Source organism: Bos indicus, chromosome 19 (assembly GCF_029378745.1).
Source record: "Bos indicus isolate NIAB-ARS_2022 breed Sahiwal x Tharparkar chromosome 19, NIAB-ARS_B.indTharparkar_mat_pri_1.0, whole genome shotgun sequence".
Lineage (NCBI taxonomy): Eukaryota > Metazoa > Chordata > Mammalia > Artiodactyla > Bovidae > Bos > Bos indicus.
The window spans coordinates 19,767,261-19,784,116 of record NC_091778.1 but is presented as its reverse complement, the minus strand read 5'-3'; the positions used below and the strand labels follow the sequence as shown (position 1 = coordinate 19,784,116).

Sequence of the window (16,856 nt, the reverse complement as noted above, 5' to 3'; positions counted from 1 at the left end):
GCGGCTGAGCCGCAGTGGCGAGGAGGGGGCCCCCGCCCAGGTGACCCCGTCCCTCCCCCGGGCACCTGGGGCACTGACACCAACAAGTTAGCTCCTTAACCTGAATTTTCTGCCACCTGCGCAAAGACCCAGAGAGACCCTGACCCGGCCTGTCACTCTTCCTGGGCGCTTGGCCGGCTGGGAGGGTGAGGAGGGATTCGGGCCCCTGCCCACCACCCCAAGCCCGCTTCAGCCTCGCCCAGACAGCAAGCTGGCCTCTCCCCCACACTGTGCTAGGTTTGTGTCCATCTCTCCCCACATACCTTCCCTGCAGGGGTTCCACGTGTACCCACTGGTGCCTGGCAGGAGGGGAAGCTGGGATGTGCCCACCCAAGCTATTTTTACCCGGCCCTGTCCCCACAGAGCAGTTTTCTGGCTGTGAGTTGCTGCCTGGGGAGCAGAGCCATTGCCAGGGCTGGGGGTGGACAGCTGGAGCTGCGAGCCTCGCAGACCCCCTTGCCCAGGCAGCATGTCACCCTCACACTTATTAAAGGGTGTTATTAGTGTGCAGAGAGATCTTCCAAGACAGTGGGCAGAAGGTGACCTGGTGGGAGACAAGAGGCACCTGTTCGGAGAGCAGTCTTGGTACTTGGGAAAGCCTGGCTTCCAGAAGCTGGACCCAACCTGCTTTTACCCAGTGTGCTGTGGAAGTCAGAGGGGAAGGTTTGTGGGGACTGGAGTGGGGCCACTAGGCCAGCAGGCACCCCAACTGCCTTCTCTCAATACAGTGAAGACAATAATAGATTTTTTTTTTTACGCTTTCTGCTTAGAACGGGCCTCCCTCAGATGGTATAGAATCTGCCTACAATGCAGGAGACCCAGGTTCGATCACTGGGTTGGGAAGATCCCCTGGAGAAGGGAATGGCAACCTGCTCTGGTATTTTTGCCTGGAGAATCCCACGGACAGAGGGGTCTGGTGGGCTGAGGTCCATAGGGTTGCAAAGAGTTAGACATGACTGAGCGACTAACACTATAGTTTCGCCTCGGCTTAAAATAGATACCAACTCATTTAATCCTAAGTGTTAACCCCATTCCATGGGTGGGGAAACTGAGAAGTTGAATAACCTGAGAGCCCAGAGCTACTTCAGTAGTGGGGCCGGGATCTGAGCCGGTCAGGCTGCTTTCAGAGTTTGCTCCTCACGCCGCCCTGTGCCTCTTTGCTGTGTTTCTGGCACCTGTGAGGTGCAAGGCATTGTTCTAGATTCTTCACGGCAGTCTTGCCAGGTAGGTGTGTCCACCCCTGTCTTTAGATGAAGCTCAGATTGAACAGCTGGGTCACAGTCACCAGCGGCGACGCTGGGGTCGGCACTCGGGGCTCTCGTGCTGGGCTCTTCGCAGCGATCCATCCGCACCTCGGTTTGGGTGCACTTGTCAGTCACCCGCGCTGTGCTCTCTGATGCTGACTGTGGGGGCTCAGGTGCAGAAGTCCTCATGTTTATCCCCTAGGGTCCTCCCCCTTCCTGGGCAATGTGGAAATGGGGTCACCTGGAGTCTTCTGGCTGCCAGGAAAATGGGCTGGGATGCTAAGTTGCTTCAGTTGTATTCGACTCTTTATGACCCTATGGACAGTAGCCCACCAGGCTCGTCTGTCCATGGAATTCTCAAGGGAAGAGTGCTGGAGTGGGTTGCCATTTCCTTCTCCAGAGGATCTTCCGAAGCCAGGAATGGAACACAAGTCTCTGGCACTGGCAGGTGGATTTTTTACTACTGAGCCACCTGGGAAGCTCCTTGGGCTGGGATGGGGAGGGCCAAAGAAAGTCATCCATTTGGGGCCTTCCACAGCCCCTCAGAGCATGGACAGTGGGGCATTGTTGGCCACTCCAAGGCTTGGAAGGGCCCCACCAGTCCTGAAGTCCAATGGCCTTCTCATCAGCCATTGAATTCAGCTCATGCCAGCTTCCTACAGAGGAAGAGGTGACTTGGGGCCTGCTGGTGGGTGAAGGCTGCTCCTAAGATTAGAGAGAGGGGGTCACCACGGGCAGACTGTGTGCCTCTGGGCTCCCACTTCGAGCTGAGGCCAGCAGCATCCTGCCCCAGCCCAGAACGGGGGCAGGGGGAGCAGATGCTGGTGCTGCAGACCTGCCCTCCCAGAGCAGCTGGCAGGGACCTGTTTGCTCAGCCTTGGACCTCAGAACTCTCCAGAAACCCTAGTCCCTTAAGGACGGCATACCTCCTGGCCTCTGGTCTGTCCTAGATCTGGCTGACTAGCCGGGGACCCATGGGCTGTAGGGACAGCTCGGCTCCTGCAACACACAGCCCCTAAGAAGGGGCAGAAATTGTGTTGAGTGGCTCATATAATTGACTGAAAGCTGTAGTAAGTGAAAAACAGAATGGCTGTGATGTGTTCACCCTCATGATCACGTGTCTGACCAGGCACCAAGGCCCCTCAGTATGAGGAGAGCATCAGAACACACATTGTTAGCCTGGAAAAAGAGCAAGATTCGGACTTCAGAGTCCGTGTGTCTACTGGGCGAGTGTGTTTTCACACCATTGTAAAGTCAAAAAATCATAGGTCGAGCCATCACAAGTCAGGGACTGTCTGCCCTAGAAATGGTTTCCAAGTTACAATTAAAATTTCCACTTGCCTTGAGCAACAGTTGTGGGCTGAATGAAGAGGTGTTGCCGTAGGGAGAGCAGCCATTTTCTGAAAGAAAAGGCTGGTGTGTTGAGAGGGTGTGCACATGTGTGTGTAGTGGGGGGTGTGGGGTTGAGGGTCCTGGACATGGCGTGCCTGGAGCCCGGCTCCAGGTCTCAGTGGGGGTGTCTGTGGCCCGGGCATTCCAGGCAGCCCCTCCCACTCCGATCTCCTGTGTGTGTCGATGAACGAGAGGAATCTTCATCCTAACTGCCTCTCCCTGAGCTCTCCCAGGGCTGTTGAGAGACTAACGGTGTGTGTGTGTGTGAGACAAGATGCTTTGTCAAGGGTGAAGGGCCCAGCAGCTGTGGACCCTGCTCAATCAAAGAGTAAAACCATGCCCAGGAGGTGGGGGTCGAGTTGGGGGGGGGCCCGTAGGGTGTCTGACCCCTCTGCTGCCCCTGCCCGTCTGTGGCTGAGACAGCCCACTCCAGGCCACCCTTTCCCCCCTGGGCAGGGCCTTGGGCCAGGTGCCTGGAGTGTGGACATGTCTCCATGGGACCTCAGGTGAGAGGGAGCCGTTGGTTCCCACCTGCTTCCCGTGAGTTGGGTGTCGGGACAGAGTGCCTGGCTGAAATTCAGCCTCCAGCGAGGCAAACATGAGTTGGCCAGAGACCAAGCCAGATGCTTGCACACAGATGCTGGTCTCCACGAGGCCGCCTGCCTGCCTCTGGGAGCTGGCTGGGTGGCAGCCTCCTGGGGACGCCTGCTGACACGGTTCCAGGGGAAAGGCGTGGGCATGGGTGACTCACAGTCTGACCCCAGCACTCCCACTGGTGCCCACGTGGCCCCAGGCCAGACAGCGGTGGAAGGAGACCCGGCCTTCGGGGCCGGGAAGATGGGGAGAAACACCCACTTGCAGAGTGACCAGGCCCCCTCTCGTGAGCCACAGAGCCGGGACTCCCAGCCAGCGCTGCCGTGTCTGGGAGGGTGAAAGCCTGCGGGTGGGTGGACAGAGCACATGCCTTACTCCTCCATAGCCCAGCTCTCCCTGGAGGACCCCTCCAGGCGGCCTTGCGCCAACCCGGAGATGCCCTGCTGGGGGGCGGGCAGGGGTGGCATGTGGAAGTTGCAGCATTAGGCGGAGCCCCCGGGCTTCACAGTTAGTAACGTGGCCCTGTCTTGTGCCTCTTCATGGTCACCGTGGGGTCTGAAAACCCATGAAGCGTGGGTCACATCAGGGATAAATAGAACCAAGTGAGCGGTGGTCAGAGGCAGGTGGGGGTTCTTTGCCCACCGGCCGGGGGACTTCTGACAGGTTACTCTCTGAGCCTTGACTTCCTCGTTAGTAAAATGGGGATGGGAATCTGTGTCTCAAAGGGTCGTAAAGCCCAAATGAGATTATGCATGAACTCTCAACTCAGTCTCCAGAATTGATGGGTGGTCGGTCTGTGAATGTTGGGTTCTCTTTGTTCCTACGGAGACACAGCTTCGGGCTTGCTGACAAGAGCTTGCTTAGGACATAAGATCTGATAAGGTTTGGAGCCCTGTGGGGTTGGATTATGACATCGAGTCAGACACAGCTTGGCGACCGAACAACAGCAAAGGTGGAAAGGGCCACGTGAACACTAGGGGTGAGTTTAATTACACAGCCCCTCGGCCTCCACAGTCGGGGGTGGCTGGCTGCCTGATGCTGGCTTTATTGGTCATCTGGTGCTCAGCCCGAGTCACAGCACAGGCAGGAGCCAGGCTCATTAATCACCATCTATTCTTAGCCCCAGCACGTCTCGGTGGGACAGACCCCCAGGAGGGCTGCCTGCTTACCAGCGGACACAGCCACGCTGCTCGCTCACCACCTTCCTTGCATGTCTCTGATCCTGTTGTTGTCTGAGATGCCCCGAGGCTTTTCACAGCCCTGTTTCTGTTACCCTTCCTGTTGTCCTGGGGCTGGAGAAAGCACCTCTGACCGGGGCTCTGCCAACCCTAACTGAGAAGCAGGCCGAAGAACCTAGGGGGTAGTTGACATCTCGGCTGGGAGCAGGTGGAGGCATCCTTAGGGGCAAAGGATCCTTAGGGGTTCCTACCTCCTTAGGGGCAAAGCAGCCTTGAAAAATGACTTGCAGAAAGCTGCCTCTCAGACTAGGGTAAATGCTGAATGAACCCAGAGCTCTTCTCAGACGGTTTTGGCAAAAGGTTTGGGCAGATCTTTATGGTGTGCTGGCATTGTTCTGGGCAATGTGTGAGGACCCTGGGGACCGGCCCAAAGCTCAGACTTGAGAGACCTAGAATTCTTGCTCCCCAGCGTGGCTGTGGTTGGATAGCCTCACCGATTCGATGAACGCGCACTTGGGTGAACTCTGGGAGATGGTGAGGGCCAGAGAGAGGCCTGGCATGCTGTAGTCCACTGGGTCCCAAAGAGTCGGACACAACTTAACAACTGAACAGAACAGCAGTAAGGTGGCTGTGGCAGGGCTGGGACAGACTCGTGGCCACGGGTTATCCATCGAGGTCCTGCTGGGAACAGGGATCCCATAGGATTCCGTTGCCATTCTCGGCTTACAGAGAGGCCTGAACTGGAGTTCAGAGACAATATTTGACATGCCCAGAATCAAGGCGTTGGGGGACAGAGGGGGGGCCGACCCTCATGCTCTGCTGATGTCCCTGTAGCATGTTGCATCAAACTCTGCTGGGTCATTGTCATTGTCGCTGGGGCTGTGCCCTTACAACCCTAAGAAGCCTTCTCTGAGTCACTTGCCTTCCTGTCCAGACTTTGGGATGGAGACCCTGCCGAGCGGAGTCTGGACCATGCAGCTGGCCTGACTGTGGCCCTTCTCCACGGACAATGGTCCCAGAGGTTCCCACCCCTCACTGGGCTTGCTTAAGAGGTCCCCAAGACAGATCACGTGCCAGGGTCTCATACCCGAGGTCTTGGGGCCTCTGGCTCCCTGGCACCACCTGCCAGTCCCCTCCTGGCGTCCCTGTGGTCTGAGGAGCACTGCTGAGCCCCAGAAGCCAGGCTCACTTACGCTGTCCCTTCTGTCTTCCCCAGGGCAGCGAGGTGCCAGACCCCACCTTTGCTGATGGCGAGCTCCTGCCCACAGAGCCAGACTTCTTTCCCGAGGATGAGGATGAGGCCATGACGCTGGCCCCACCCGAGGGCCCCCAGGAGTCGGACATGGAGGGCCCCACGGAGAGCACTCGGAGCCTGGAGGGGCCAGTTGGAATTCCCGCCGAGAAGGATGCGGGTCTAGGAGGCCTGTTCCTGCCCGAGGACAAGTGAGTTAAGACTGCCTGGAGCTTCAGGCATCCGGAGAAGGTGATGAGCATGTGATGATCAGCCCAGAGATTTGGAAAAGGAAGCAAGGGCTTCCAGTATCCGTTGACCAAACAAAATTGTCAGCTTTTCATCATCTGCACCTTTCAAGGAAAAGGCAATTTCATATGTTCCAGCCTAATGTATTTTCTCAGTTCAGGTATTCTCAAACCCCAGTGGCTCTAGAAGTCACAGTCTTCAAGGGAGGAGATGCCTTTGGAGTTGTTCATCCGTGTTGCATCCTGGGAATGGTCCATCCACTGTGCTTGTGACCACAGCCCATGGACAGCCGGTCATGGGGACCACAGACCCTTTGACCTATTGGCTAATCATTTGCTACCCGATCATTCCCGTTGTTTTCTGGGACCAGTCACCAGGAGGCAGCCAGCAGTGGGTACCAAGAGTTTTAGTAAAATTTATACAAGAACAAAGTGAGGAATATGACAAATGCAACCCCAGGTGCTAAGGAACCGGAGGGCAGATAAATAAGTAAATAAATCAGATAGGGTGGGGGTACCAAAAGACTTGATCTTTGTCACCCTATCATTAAGGCTGTGATGCCTGGATCACTGGTGGAGAGATCCTAGTTAATGAGCAACTACCGCCCCGTGACTCAAGGGAAGATATACTTTGCCAGGTGATGGGTTAGCTGTACTTCTTTGTTCTTAGGTTGCAGAGCAGGTGCAGCCAGCCCCTGACGCTGCCCCAGGCCCCCCTGGGTCACCGGTGAGAGACCCAGGGTCTCTGACCCGTGATCTGTGGCGTCAGGCTTCTCTGGACAAGAATTCCTCCCTATAAACATAGGAGACGCATCCTGCCTAGTAACTCGTTGTTTATTTTGAAACCTCATTCGTTGTTGGAACATACGCACTTACACAGCTTGAAAAAGGGAGAATGAAGGGCAGGTAACTCACTTTACTGATGGCACCACCCTCCACACCCCAAGCCCGATTGCCATTTAAATATTTTCATTTCCTGCTTTTCCTTCTTCTGTGTAGACTCATCGCATGCTTAGACTTATTATGCCTAAAATTTTACATCTTTTGTTTCATTCTTAGTTTTAATTTTGTGCGTGTGTGCTCAGTCATGTCCGACTCTCTTCTGCCTCATGGACTGTAACCATGCCAGGCTCCTCTGTCCATGGAATTTTCCAGGCAAGAATACTGGAGCGGGTTGCAGGTGGATTCCTTACCATTTAGTGCTACCTGGGAAAACTTAAAAAAAATGTTTTTAAGTTTAGCTTTTAGTTTTAATTAAAAAAATTTTTTTTAAATTAAAAAAGCTTTGAGTTTTAATTTTTCCACATTATTGCCAATTTTTTTTTTTCACAAACCTTTCCACAACAGTTTGAGAGTCTACAATTTGTGTGATCATTTTATTTACTGATACGTGCTATCATTTAATAACCGTTTCAGTGTCGCTTCAATAAGCCATTGAGTTCTAAGCAGTGTTTTGCTTCCCTGTAGACATGTCGATTTGAACATCTCTGGAGCAGAAACTTTTTCTGTGATGAGATGGTCCCCTTAGGATACGATCCCCAGAGTGTACTTAACCGGGGCAGGAAGGACAGGCTTCCTGTCAGGGTCCTGGTGTCCTGGCCTGTCTGTCCGCCACGGGCTGTGGCGCCCCCCCGGTTCGCAGCTGGCCCTTGTCCACTCAGGTCCCTGGGCCACCCTCCGTCCGTGACCACGTCAGACCTCTCCACGCACTCCACCACCTCGCTCATCAGCAACGAGGAGCAGTTTGAGGACTACGGGGAGGCGGATGATGTGGACTGTGCCCCCAGCAGCCCCTGCCCGGATGACGAGACCAGGACCAATGTCTACTCGGACCTGGGGTCGTCAGTGTCCTCCAGGTGGCCCCTCGGTCTACAGCGGCCTTTGGGATCCAGGAAAAGTGGCAGAACCAATCCTGCCTCATCCCGGGGGTGGTTCGGCAGGCAGAGGCGTGAACTAACTGGGCTCTGCTCCTGTAGATGGGTGGGAACTGCCTTTGAATCCTGATTGGGGCTGGGGGTTGGGGGTCTGGAATTCCTCCTTCCTTCTATCTTGGGGAAGAAACCGAATTAACCAGCCTGAGGGGCCGCAGATGCCAAGTGGCATGTTGATACCTTCCCATGCAGCTGAGTCCTTGCTTACTCTGACGTTAACTGTCAGTTTCCTCCTCTGTAAAATGGGTACAAACAGTTGGCTTCCTGTCTTTGAGAGCACTGGAGGAGGGAGCTCTACTGTTCTAGTTCCACTCCCCACCCCCAAACACACACACACACAGGGCTCACCGGTTTCAGAGAACCTAGTAATGAGCTCAGCGGGATGGGGCACCAAACTGGACAGTGGCTCCGAAGGTGAACCTTTTCCCTTCTTATGACCCAGCGCGGGGCAGACGCCTCGAAAGATGCGGCATGCATACAACAGCGAGCTGCTGGATGTTTACTGCTCTCAGTGCTGCAAGAAAATCAACCTGCTTAACGACCTGGAAGCCCGGCTGAAAAACCTGAAGGCCAATAGGTGAGGCCCCAGAGACCAGCGTAGGGGTCGGGGTGGGGGCGGACCCGGGGAAGAAGCATCGGGGCGGGGGTCCCCTCTCTCTCCTGGTCAGTGACTGGGGGCCCCCACTCTCTCCTGGCCAGTGATTGGGGGTCCCCACCCTCTCCTGGTCGGTGACTAGGGGCCCCATTCTCTCCTGGCCGGTCGTCAGGGGCCCTACTGTCTCCTGGCCGGTGATCAGGGGCCCCCACTCTCTCCTGGCCAGTGATCGGGGGCAGTTCTGAGGGCCAAGCTGATGTGTAAATTCCCTTCAATGGGCAGAAAAAAGCCTCGCCTGCATCTGTGTATCCTGTGGCCAGGGCAAAGGAAGCAGTGGTGAACAGAGGCCCCTCTGTTCAATGGACTTCTCTCTCTCTCTGTCTCTCTCTGTAGCCCCAATCGAAAGATCTCCAGTACAGCCTTCGGACGGTAAGGCACCCCCCTCGGGGTGTGTATATGTGTGTTAGTCGCTCAGTTGTGTCCAACTCTTGTGACCCCATGGACTGTAGCCCACCAGGCTCCTCTGTGCATCGGATTCTCCATGCAAGAATAGTAGAATGGGTTGCCACGCCCTCCTCCAGGGCATCTTCCTGGCCCAGGAATCGAACCTGGGTCTCCTGCATTTCAGGCAGATTCTTTACCATCTGAGCAGGGTAGCTCGCATTGAATGCTGTCCTCTTGCACTACACTCCTGCTGCCAGGGTGGCCAACTCTGTGCCAGCAACTCAGACCCAGCTAGTGCCCCGCGTGTGGCTGGACGCACGGAGGGGATGAGGTGTCCCAGGGCAATGCAGGCAGCGGAAGATCCACTTCCAGGAAAGAAGGGCTGGGCTCCTCCCCGGCCTATCTGGTGTCCCTCCTGGCAGGGTTCAGCCTCTCTGAACCTGCAGCTACCCCTGCCTCTAGCAGGCACCCCAGGGGTGCCCTGAAAGACACAGTCCGCCCCACATTCCACGTGCTTCCCTGTGCTCTGGAGCAGGCGGCTCTACCTGCAGAGGCCCTGGGCTTCCCGCTGACAGAGATGGAGCGTGAGGGTCTCCCCTCTGCTCCTGGGCCCACCGGGTCCCACACCAGCTCTCCTGCAGACTCGCCCAGGTCCGCACCCGGGCCCTGGGAGCTGCAGCAAGGTTCCAGGCACTGAGGTGGGGCAGCCTCTTGGCTGAAGACCCCGGCTGCTGCCTGGCACGAAGTAGGAGGTGGGGGCTGCTGGGGAGCGACAGGGGTTTTTGCCTTAGGTAAGGGGTCACCTGGACAGCCATGGCCCCTTTTCAGTTCCACCCACTAGCCCATGGTCCTGCACATCCTGGATGGGTTTCCATCCCCCTACCCACGCCTGGGTCCCTAGTGACATAGCAGGAGCCAGCTTGGTTGGGGGGCTGGGTGGTCTCAGGGAGCCCAGGCCCTTGACCTGGATTGTGGTGCCTGGCCGCCTTATTGGGGTGGTTCCCAGGTGAAAGGGGCTCAGGAGGGGGGGCTGGGGGAGGGTGCCTCCACTAGCTGGGGTCCCACGTCACCTCTTAGCTGGACCCCTGGTGAGCACAGGGAGGGGAGAAAAGTCCCTGGTGGACTGACCACGTCTGCCGGGGCTCAGGAGGGCCATCGCAGCCTCTCTGCTGTCCTCTGGGCAGAGCGATCTCTTGAGGTCAGGGGTCAGGCCACTCTGCTCCCTGACTGAGGGAGGGCAGCCTCCTCGGGGGGTTCCTGGTACTCTCCCAGTGAGTGGTCTGGGGTGCTCCCCCAGCCCATAGGCTGAGTCTGAACCCCAGTCTCCCCAAGGCCCCTGCAGCCAGACGGGCCTTCCCCTCCCCACCCGCAGCTCATGCACAGACATGCATTTCCGCCCCACCCCCCACCCCCAGGCAGCTCATGCACAGCAGCAACTTTAGCAGCAGCAACGGCAGCACCGAGGACCTGTTCCGGGACAGCATCGACTCCTGTGACAACGACATCACGGAGAAGGTGTGCCAGGGCGGGTGTGGGCACACGGGACTCGCCGCGCGTGCCCCCTGGAGTGGGATTGGGATGCTCCGAGCTACTGCCTGGGGATGTGGGAGACCCAGGAGTTGGGGGTAGGCAGCCCCGATCACCTGGACACATCCATCCCACCCCACCCCAACATGACTGCTATTCACACACCATCAGTGGGGGGTCCTGGCCTCAGTCCCACCGTCGTTAGGTTCTCTGTGCCGTGGACTCTAAGGTTTTCTCCACCACCCCCTTACGGTAGGTGAGCTTCCTGGAAAAAAAGGTGACAGAGCTGGAGAACGATAGCCTGACCAACGGGGACCTGAAGAGCAAGCTGAAGCAGGAGAATACACAGCTGGTGCACAGGTCAGGCCGGCCTCAGCTGCCACAGCCCCGGGGGAGGTCGGGGTGGGGGTGACCTGCGTGTCCATCTAGCTCGGAGGGTCTGTGACCTGTCAGCGCCTTGCTGTGGGCCCTGCCCATGTTGGGCGCCCAGGAGGACAGGTCTTTGGGGGACAGGGAAACAGGCAGAGCTTGACCTCAGCCCTCCAGGTGTGCAGCCCCAGCTCGGGTCAAAGGTAGAAGTTGGGACCCATTTCCTGTCTCTGTCCTGCAACAATGAGAGCCTGGCTGTTCCGGGGGACGAGCTTTACAGAGGGAGAGACTGGTGGGAGTCAGGGGCTCACACCTGCCACCTGTGGGAGGGGTCCAGGCATTGCTGCGCCCTCCCTCCAACAGAGGCCCACTGAACACAACTTGAAGAGGTGGTGCGTGTAGAGTATAACCCTTTTGACACTTGGTAAACTGATCCCCACCCAGGGTCTGGTCCTCAACCTTGGAGGGCTCAAAGACGGGTCCCCTTGTGCAGCCGGGAGGGTCAGCCTCACAGAGGGTCGTGTCCCGAAGTGGTACACTGTCCAGGCCACCAGTCACAGGTTAGAAGGTCCACAGTGGTGCCAGGCCTTCCCCAGCTCTGGCATGCTCACGACCAGGCAGGACGTGCCCGTGTCTGCGGTCAGGGTGCCCAGTGAGCTGAACTGTTGATCAGAGGCATCCCGGCCTGGAAGGGAGGGAGTGAAAAGAGGAGGCGAGGCCTCTGGGCTGTTTGATCCGGCTGCGGTGAGGCCGACCCTCTCTGTGCCACCCTGGGAGACCCGCTTCTCCCCTCTGGACCAACTGCCAGCACCGCCCCTTGGTGGTGTGTGTGGCTGGCCCACCTCTCCTTAGCTGCTGCGGGGTCCCCTGTTCATCTGTCAGTAGAGCTGCCAGCCCACAGTCGGGGTATCGGTGATGTGGGGTCCGGGGGTCACAGCCTAGGTTGAGGGGAGGACAGTGAGGCCACGAGAGCTGGCCCTGCACTGGGGCCCACGCGCCTCTCCGCAGGGTGCACGAGCTGGAGGAGATGGTGAAGGATCAGGAGACCACGGCCGAGCAGGCCCTGGAGGAGGAGGCGAGGCGCCACCGCGAAGCCTACAGCAAGCTGGAGCGCGAGCGCGGCACGGAGATCGAGCTGCTCACCACCAGGTGGGTCCCTCTGATGCCTCTGTGGGCAGACGCGGTCCCATTATTTAGATGGGAAAACTGAGCCCACGGGGAGGCCTCCGGTCCTAACTGTTCTCCTTTTGATACCTGAACACCTGGGCGTGTTCTCTAGGAAGCAGGTAAAAGAATGTTCAAAGTAACACTTTTCACAGCAGGTCGAAATGGAAGCGATGCTTTATCTATCAATTAGAGAATAGGTTAAGGAAATACGCACACAGGTCTTGCCCTGAGTCCTGGGCTGGGTCTGCTGCCCAGGCTTGGAGCGCCCCCTGCTGTTGGGTTCTCCCCACCCTGACCCGGGCGCCCTGACCCAGGGACGCTGGGGCAGAGGCTGCGCAGGGCTGCCCCTGGGCTGCTTCTGGGCCTCGGCCACAGCTGTTTGCACGGGAGGCAGGCAGGGGAGGACGACCTGGGGCCCTGGCCTGGTCACCCACTAGCTCCAGCACGTTGGACGTCCTCTGTCTCTTCCTGGGCCTCAGTATCCATCCGTCAGCCTCCCTGTAGAGTGAGCGGGAAGGCAGATGGGCTGCAGCACAGCTGAACACTGCACTTAGGTGGGGGCTCTGAGGATGTCCAAGGCCCTCCCCCCTGACCCAGGCCAGAGGCCCTCCTGGGCCCCTGACACAGTGGATGGCTGCCCCCCTTCTCCTCAGGCCCCTTGCCGTCCCAGGCTCTGAGCTGAGACTTGGTGAGTCTGCCCGGCCCAGCCTGGGGTGGGAGGTGGTCTCTCACCTTGCACCTCACGGCCAGCAGGGTGAGGCCCAGTCCCTTTGGCCCAAAAGGACTGGGCGGGCCAAACCTCCATGCAATCAGAAACACCCCCCCACACACACACAATTTCCCTTAATTGTCCACTCATGTTCTAGAAGCTGTTGTTTTGCACCTCTTTCTTAATGAGCCTGGTCCCTCATTCAGCATCACGTCCTCTGCCTGCTCCTGACAGTCGGCCATTCGGCTGGCTGAGAAGTGGCTGGGATGCAGGTGGGAGAAGACAGTGGGTGTGCAGGCCAGGGCGAGGCCAGAGCCCAGGAAGCCGGCCCTCGTGGGAGCCGTCCCGGAACCCTGCCCTTTACCTGACCCCAGGGCTGCTGTTCCCTCGGGTGCTCTGTGCCTCTCGTGAGGGCCTCCTCCGAGGCAGGTGGGGGGCAGGTCTGAGTTCCCCTCAAGCCGTGGAGAGGGGTTTTTTTCTCCTGGGGAGCCCAGAGGACAGTTGGGGCCAAGAAGCCCTCCATCCAAGGAGGATGTGACAGTGCGAAGGAGAGGGAACGCCCTGCTGGGAATGGCCCAGCACCATCCCAGGGCCACTGGCTGACGGCCCAGCTCTCTGGCCCCTTTTCTTGGGTCATGTAAAACCAACCTGGACACCCCCTTGTGAACATTAACACAGAGGGTTAGACGGTCAGAACCACTGCCCGTGGGCGTCAGAGAACACGCAAAGGGAAGAGCCCCAGGGGAGAACGAAAACCAAGTATGGTGCGTTCATTGCCTTCAAGCTGTGGATCCTCACAGGAGGGCCCTGCCATGGACAGGAAGACTCTCCATTTAGCAGAAAAATACCACTGCTGCCTCTTCCCCCCGAAGGGTGTTTCAGGCCCTAAGCATGTATGTACAAAGAGCCCCGTGCTCTTATGCATTCCCAAGTGAGTTTTTCCTTTTATTCAAAGATGATGATAATTCAGGATCTTTATCATTTTGCCTTGGATGACAGGGAGCTCAAAGCCATACCAGCATTTGGAACAATTCATATTCTTTCTTTCTCATTTTCTGATATCTTCTTCCTCTAGGGAGCTGAGAATTGCTACAGACTGTCAGATTGTGAGATAATCTCCATGTCTGACATTCTCGTCCTCCTTTCCCCAGGGTGCAGCAATTAGAGGAAGAAAACACCGAGCTTAGAACAACGGTGACTCGGCTCAAGTCACAAACAGAGAAGCTGGATGAGGTGAGCGTTAGGTCCAGGCATTGCTCAGACTTGGATCTTGAGCTGAATCCACAGAGAGGCCGTGTTGGCTGTCACTGGCCTTTTGGTTTCTAGTTTCTGAAATTCTCATTGCCCTAGCCAAAAAAAAAAAGGGAACAAAATACAAATAGTTTGTCTTTGCATATTTCTAATTTTCCAAATGTCATACAGTGAATACGTTTCTCTGTATTATGGGGGAAAATAAGAAGGAGAAAGAGGCCAGATTCTGTTTGGACTTTTACCTTCTATTCAGATCCATCTGGCATCATTGAAGGACTGTGGAGACCTGAGGCTTTTCTTGCTGCAGCTCTAGAATTAGGGGTCTAGCTGCTGCTTTAATTCATGCCTCCGAAGGCTCTGTCCAGCGGGTTGGTCTGATTGCCCAGTTGTCGAGGTGGCTGCCCCAGGCCCCCAGCGAAGCCCCCCAGGGCGCAGCGGGCCCCCTGGGAACTCTCCCCCATCCCCGTCTCCCTGCTGCAGGAGCGGCAGCGCATGTCCGACCGGCTGGAGGACACCAGCCTGCGGCTCAAGGATGAGATGGACCTGTACAAGCGCATGATGGACAAGCTGCGGCACAACCGCCTGGAGTTCCAGAAGGAGCGGGAGGCGACGCAGGAGGTGGGTCGGCGGGCTCCAGGGCGCCCTACCCTACCCCACCCCACAACCCCCCGTATCCATGCTCCTGCCAACCGGCCTCCTTCCCCCACAGCTCATTGAGGACTTGCGGAAGGAGCTGGAGCACCTGCAGATGTACAAGCTGGACTGCGAGCGGCCGGGCAGGGGCCGCAGCTCGTCCTCCAGCCTCGGCGAGTTCAACGCCAGGGCTCGAGAGGTCGAGTTGGAACATGAGGTCAAGCGGCTCAAGCAGGTAGGCCCTGGAAGCCCCCGTCCCAGGGGATGAGGTGTCCGGGTCCCCTCGGGGTGCGTCTCCTGTGCAGGGCTGAGCGTTGGAGCGCCTCTTTCCCCCTTGTAACTGCCTGCTCCTCCCGACACCTTGATCATCAGGCCCGCTCGGCCCCATCTCACAGCTCAGGCGAGGTGGGTGGAAACCCCAGGGTCGGTCTTTGCTCAGCATCTGTGACGGGAAACAGACACCAGTCTTCTGTCCTGGGCACGTGGGAGGAGGAGACCTCACCCAGCTGCACATCAGTGTCTCCCACCCTGAGCTCAAGAGTCCATTTCAGAGGGTTCCTGGACACTCTCCCGTGACTGAGGAGCCCTTAGGGGTGGGGGAAGCGGGATCAGGAGGGGCAGTGACCCAGCGGGGGCCTGAGGGTGCTCAGAGACCCTGCAGAATAAATTACCCCTGTGGGGCGGCTCCGGGAGGTTCCTGTCCCACAGCAGAAACCCCAGCCCTTCTCAGCCACAAGGGGGCGCCTGGGGTCCCAGATGTGAGCAGGTAGGAGCCTTGAGGCAAAAAGCTAGAGCGTGGGGCTGGTCACCCGGGTCTGGGCAGGATGGTACTGGGCCGGCTGCACACAGGAGCTGAGGGGACCCTGGAAAGAACTTCCCAGAGCAGGATTCCTGAGCCCGACTTCAGGAGGAGCCAAGGAGATGAGCTGACCTGCCACCCCAGGGACCCAGAGCATCACTTTCCCTCACCAAGGGCCCGTGTTGGAGAAGGAGCCACTGAGTGGGCGGTGTCCTCTGGGTCCCCTCTTCCGGCTCACCCACCCCCAGGGAAGGGGTAGTCTGGAGCCATGCTCCTCTCTGGAAACCTGGCTCCCTGAGCAGGGCTATAACTTCTCCTCAGGACCCCAAACCCCCTCAGGACCTAGCCCTCCTCGCCCTGGAACCCAGCAGAGGCCAGGTCATCTGTGGGTGTCCTGAACTGGCCAGTGACATACACCCTGGGGGGTGGTCAGAGGCCATGGATGCAGAGAAGTGGGTCCCAATGGGAGTCAGAGTTGCCTGTGTCCCCTTCCGCAGGAGAATCACAAGCTGCGAGATCAGAATGATGACTTGAATGGACAAATCTTGAGCCTCAGCCTCTACGAAGCCAAGAACCTCTTTGCCACCCAGACCAAAGCCCAGTCCCTGGCAGCAGAAATAGACACAGCCTCTCGCGATGAGGTAACATGCCCACACGCTCTCGCCATGGAGCCTGGCCCCTCGCCCGTGGGTCCTGACCCAGGGCAGGAAAAGCAGGGCAGGGCCTAGCCCCCTGGGAGTCCCCATCTGCAGTGACCCCGAGTGATGCAGAGGTCACAGTGAAGCAGAGCCGTGAGAGGAGGAGCCTGCAGGCGGAGATAAACCTGCTCCGATTTCCTGTATGTGGTGGGAGGAGAGTGGGGTTGGGAGGAGAGCGGAGTTTGAGTTCGTTCGGTCAGGAATGTGCCGGAATGGCCCATTGATGTCATCAGTGTGCGATCCGGGGAGGCCGGATGTCCCCTGGACCCAAGCCAGCAGGAGAAGGATATTAGCATTTTGGGGGGCACCTGCTTGCAGTATGTCTTCATTTAATCTTCTGAGAACACGAAGGCTTTCTGAACACTTCCATGTCACAGATCGGGAGACCAGGATCACCCAAGATCACCCAGCTTATGGAGAGAGAGGAACCCAGGTCCCTAGCACCAAAGCCCACTCTTTCTGCCCCACTGGGGTATGGTTATGAAAGATCAGGCCTCCAAGATACCCAGGTTAGATTTCAACACGAGTCACCGAACCCCTTTACTCTGTGCTGGGGACACACAGCCAGGAGCTGGTCCCTGGCCTTGAGGAGTGCCCACATGAGCCGGGCACCAGCCTCCAGCCTGCGAGCAGAGGCGCATCCCATGGACACGGCAGGAGTCGACCTGGAGAAGGACAGCGGCAGGACTGGGGGTGGCGAGAGGAAGCAGCAGGCGGTCTTAGGGTTTTGGGACAGTGGGTGTCACTCCTGATTATAAATGCTTCTGGCCAGCATTCTCTGCCTTTATCAAAAACATCACACACATC

The 16,856-nt window shown here is 57.7% G+C and overlaps 1 protein-coding gene across 5 annotated transcripts in view; it reads left to right on the top strand.

The window, feature by feature from the left end:
* Positions 1-16,856, top strand: part of RAB11FIP4 (RAB11 family interacting protein 4) — a 107,476-nt gene that overhangs the window by 84,409 nt on the left and 6,211 nt on the right. For all 5 annotated transcript variants that reach the window (XM_019982346.2, XM_070772711.1, XM_070772710.1 and 2 more), the window contains 11 exons: positions 5,664-5,890; positions 7,588-7,782; positions 8,300-8,434; positions 8,846-8,881; positions 10,312-10,411; positions 10,680-10,783; positions 11,801-11,941; positions 13,820-13,901; positions 14,400-14,537; positions 14,629-14,787; positions 15,849-15,992. In XM_019982346.2, the coding sequence (XP_019837905.2) occupies positions 5,664-5,890; positions 7,588-7,782; positions 8,300-8,434; positions 8,846-8,881; positions 10,312-10,411; positions 10,680-10,783; positions 11,801-11,941; positions 13,820-13,901; positions 14,400-14,537; positions 14,629-14,787; positions 15,849-15,992 (1,461 nt within the window). The remainder of the gene's footprint in view (positions 1-5,663; positions 5,891-7,587; positions 7,783-8,299; positions 8,435-8,845; positions 8,882-10,311; positions 10,412-10,679; positions 10,784-11,800; positions 11,942-13,819; positions 13,902-14,399; positions 14,538-14,628; positions 14,788-15,848; positions 15,993-16,856) is intronic.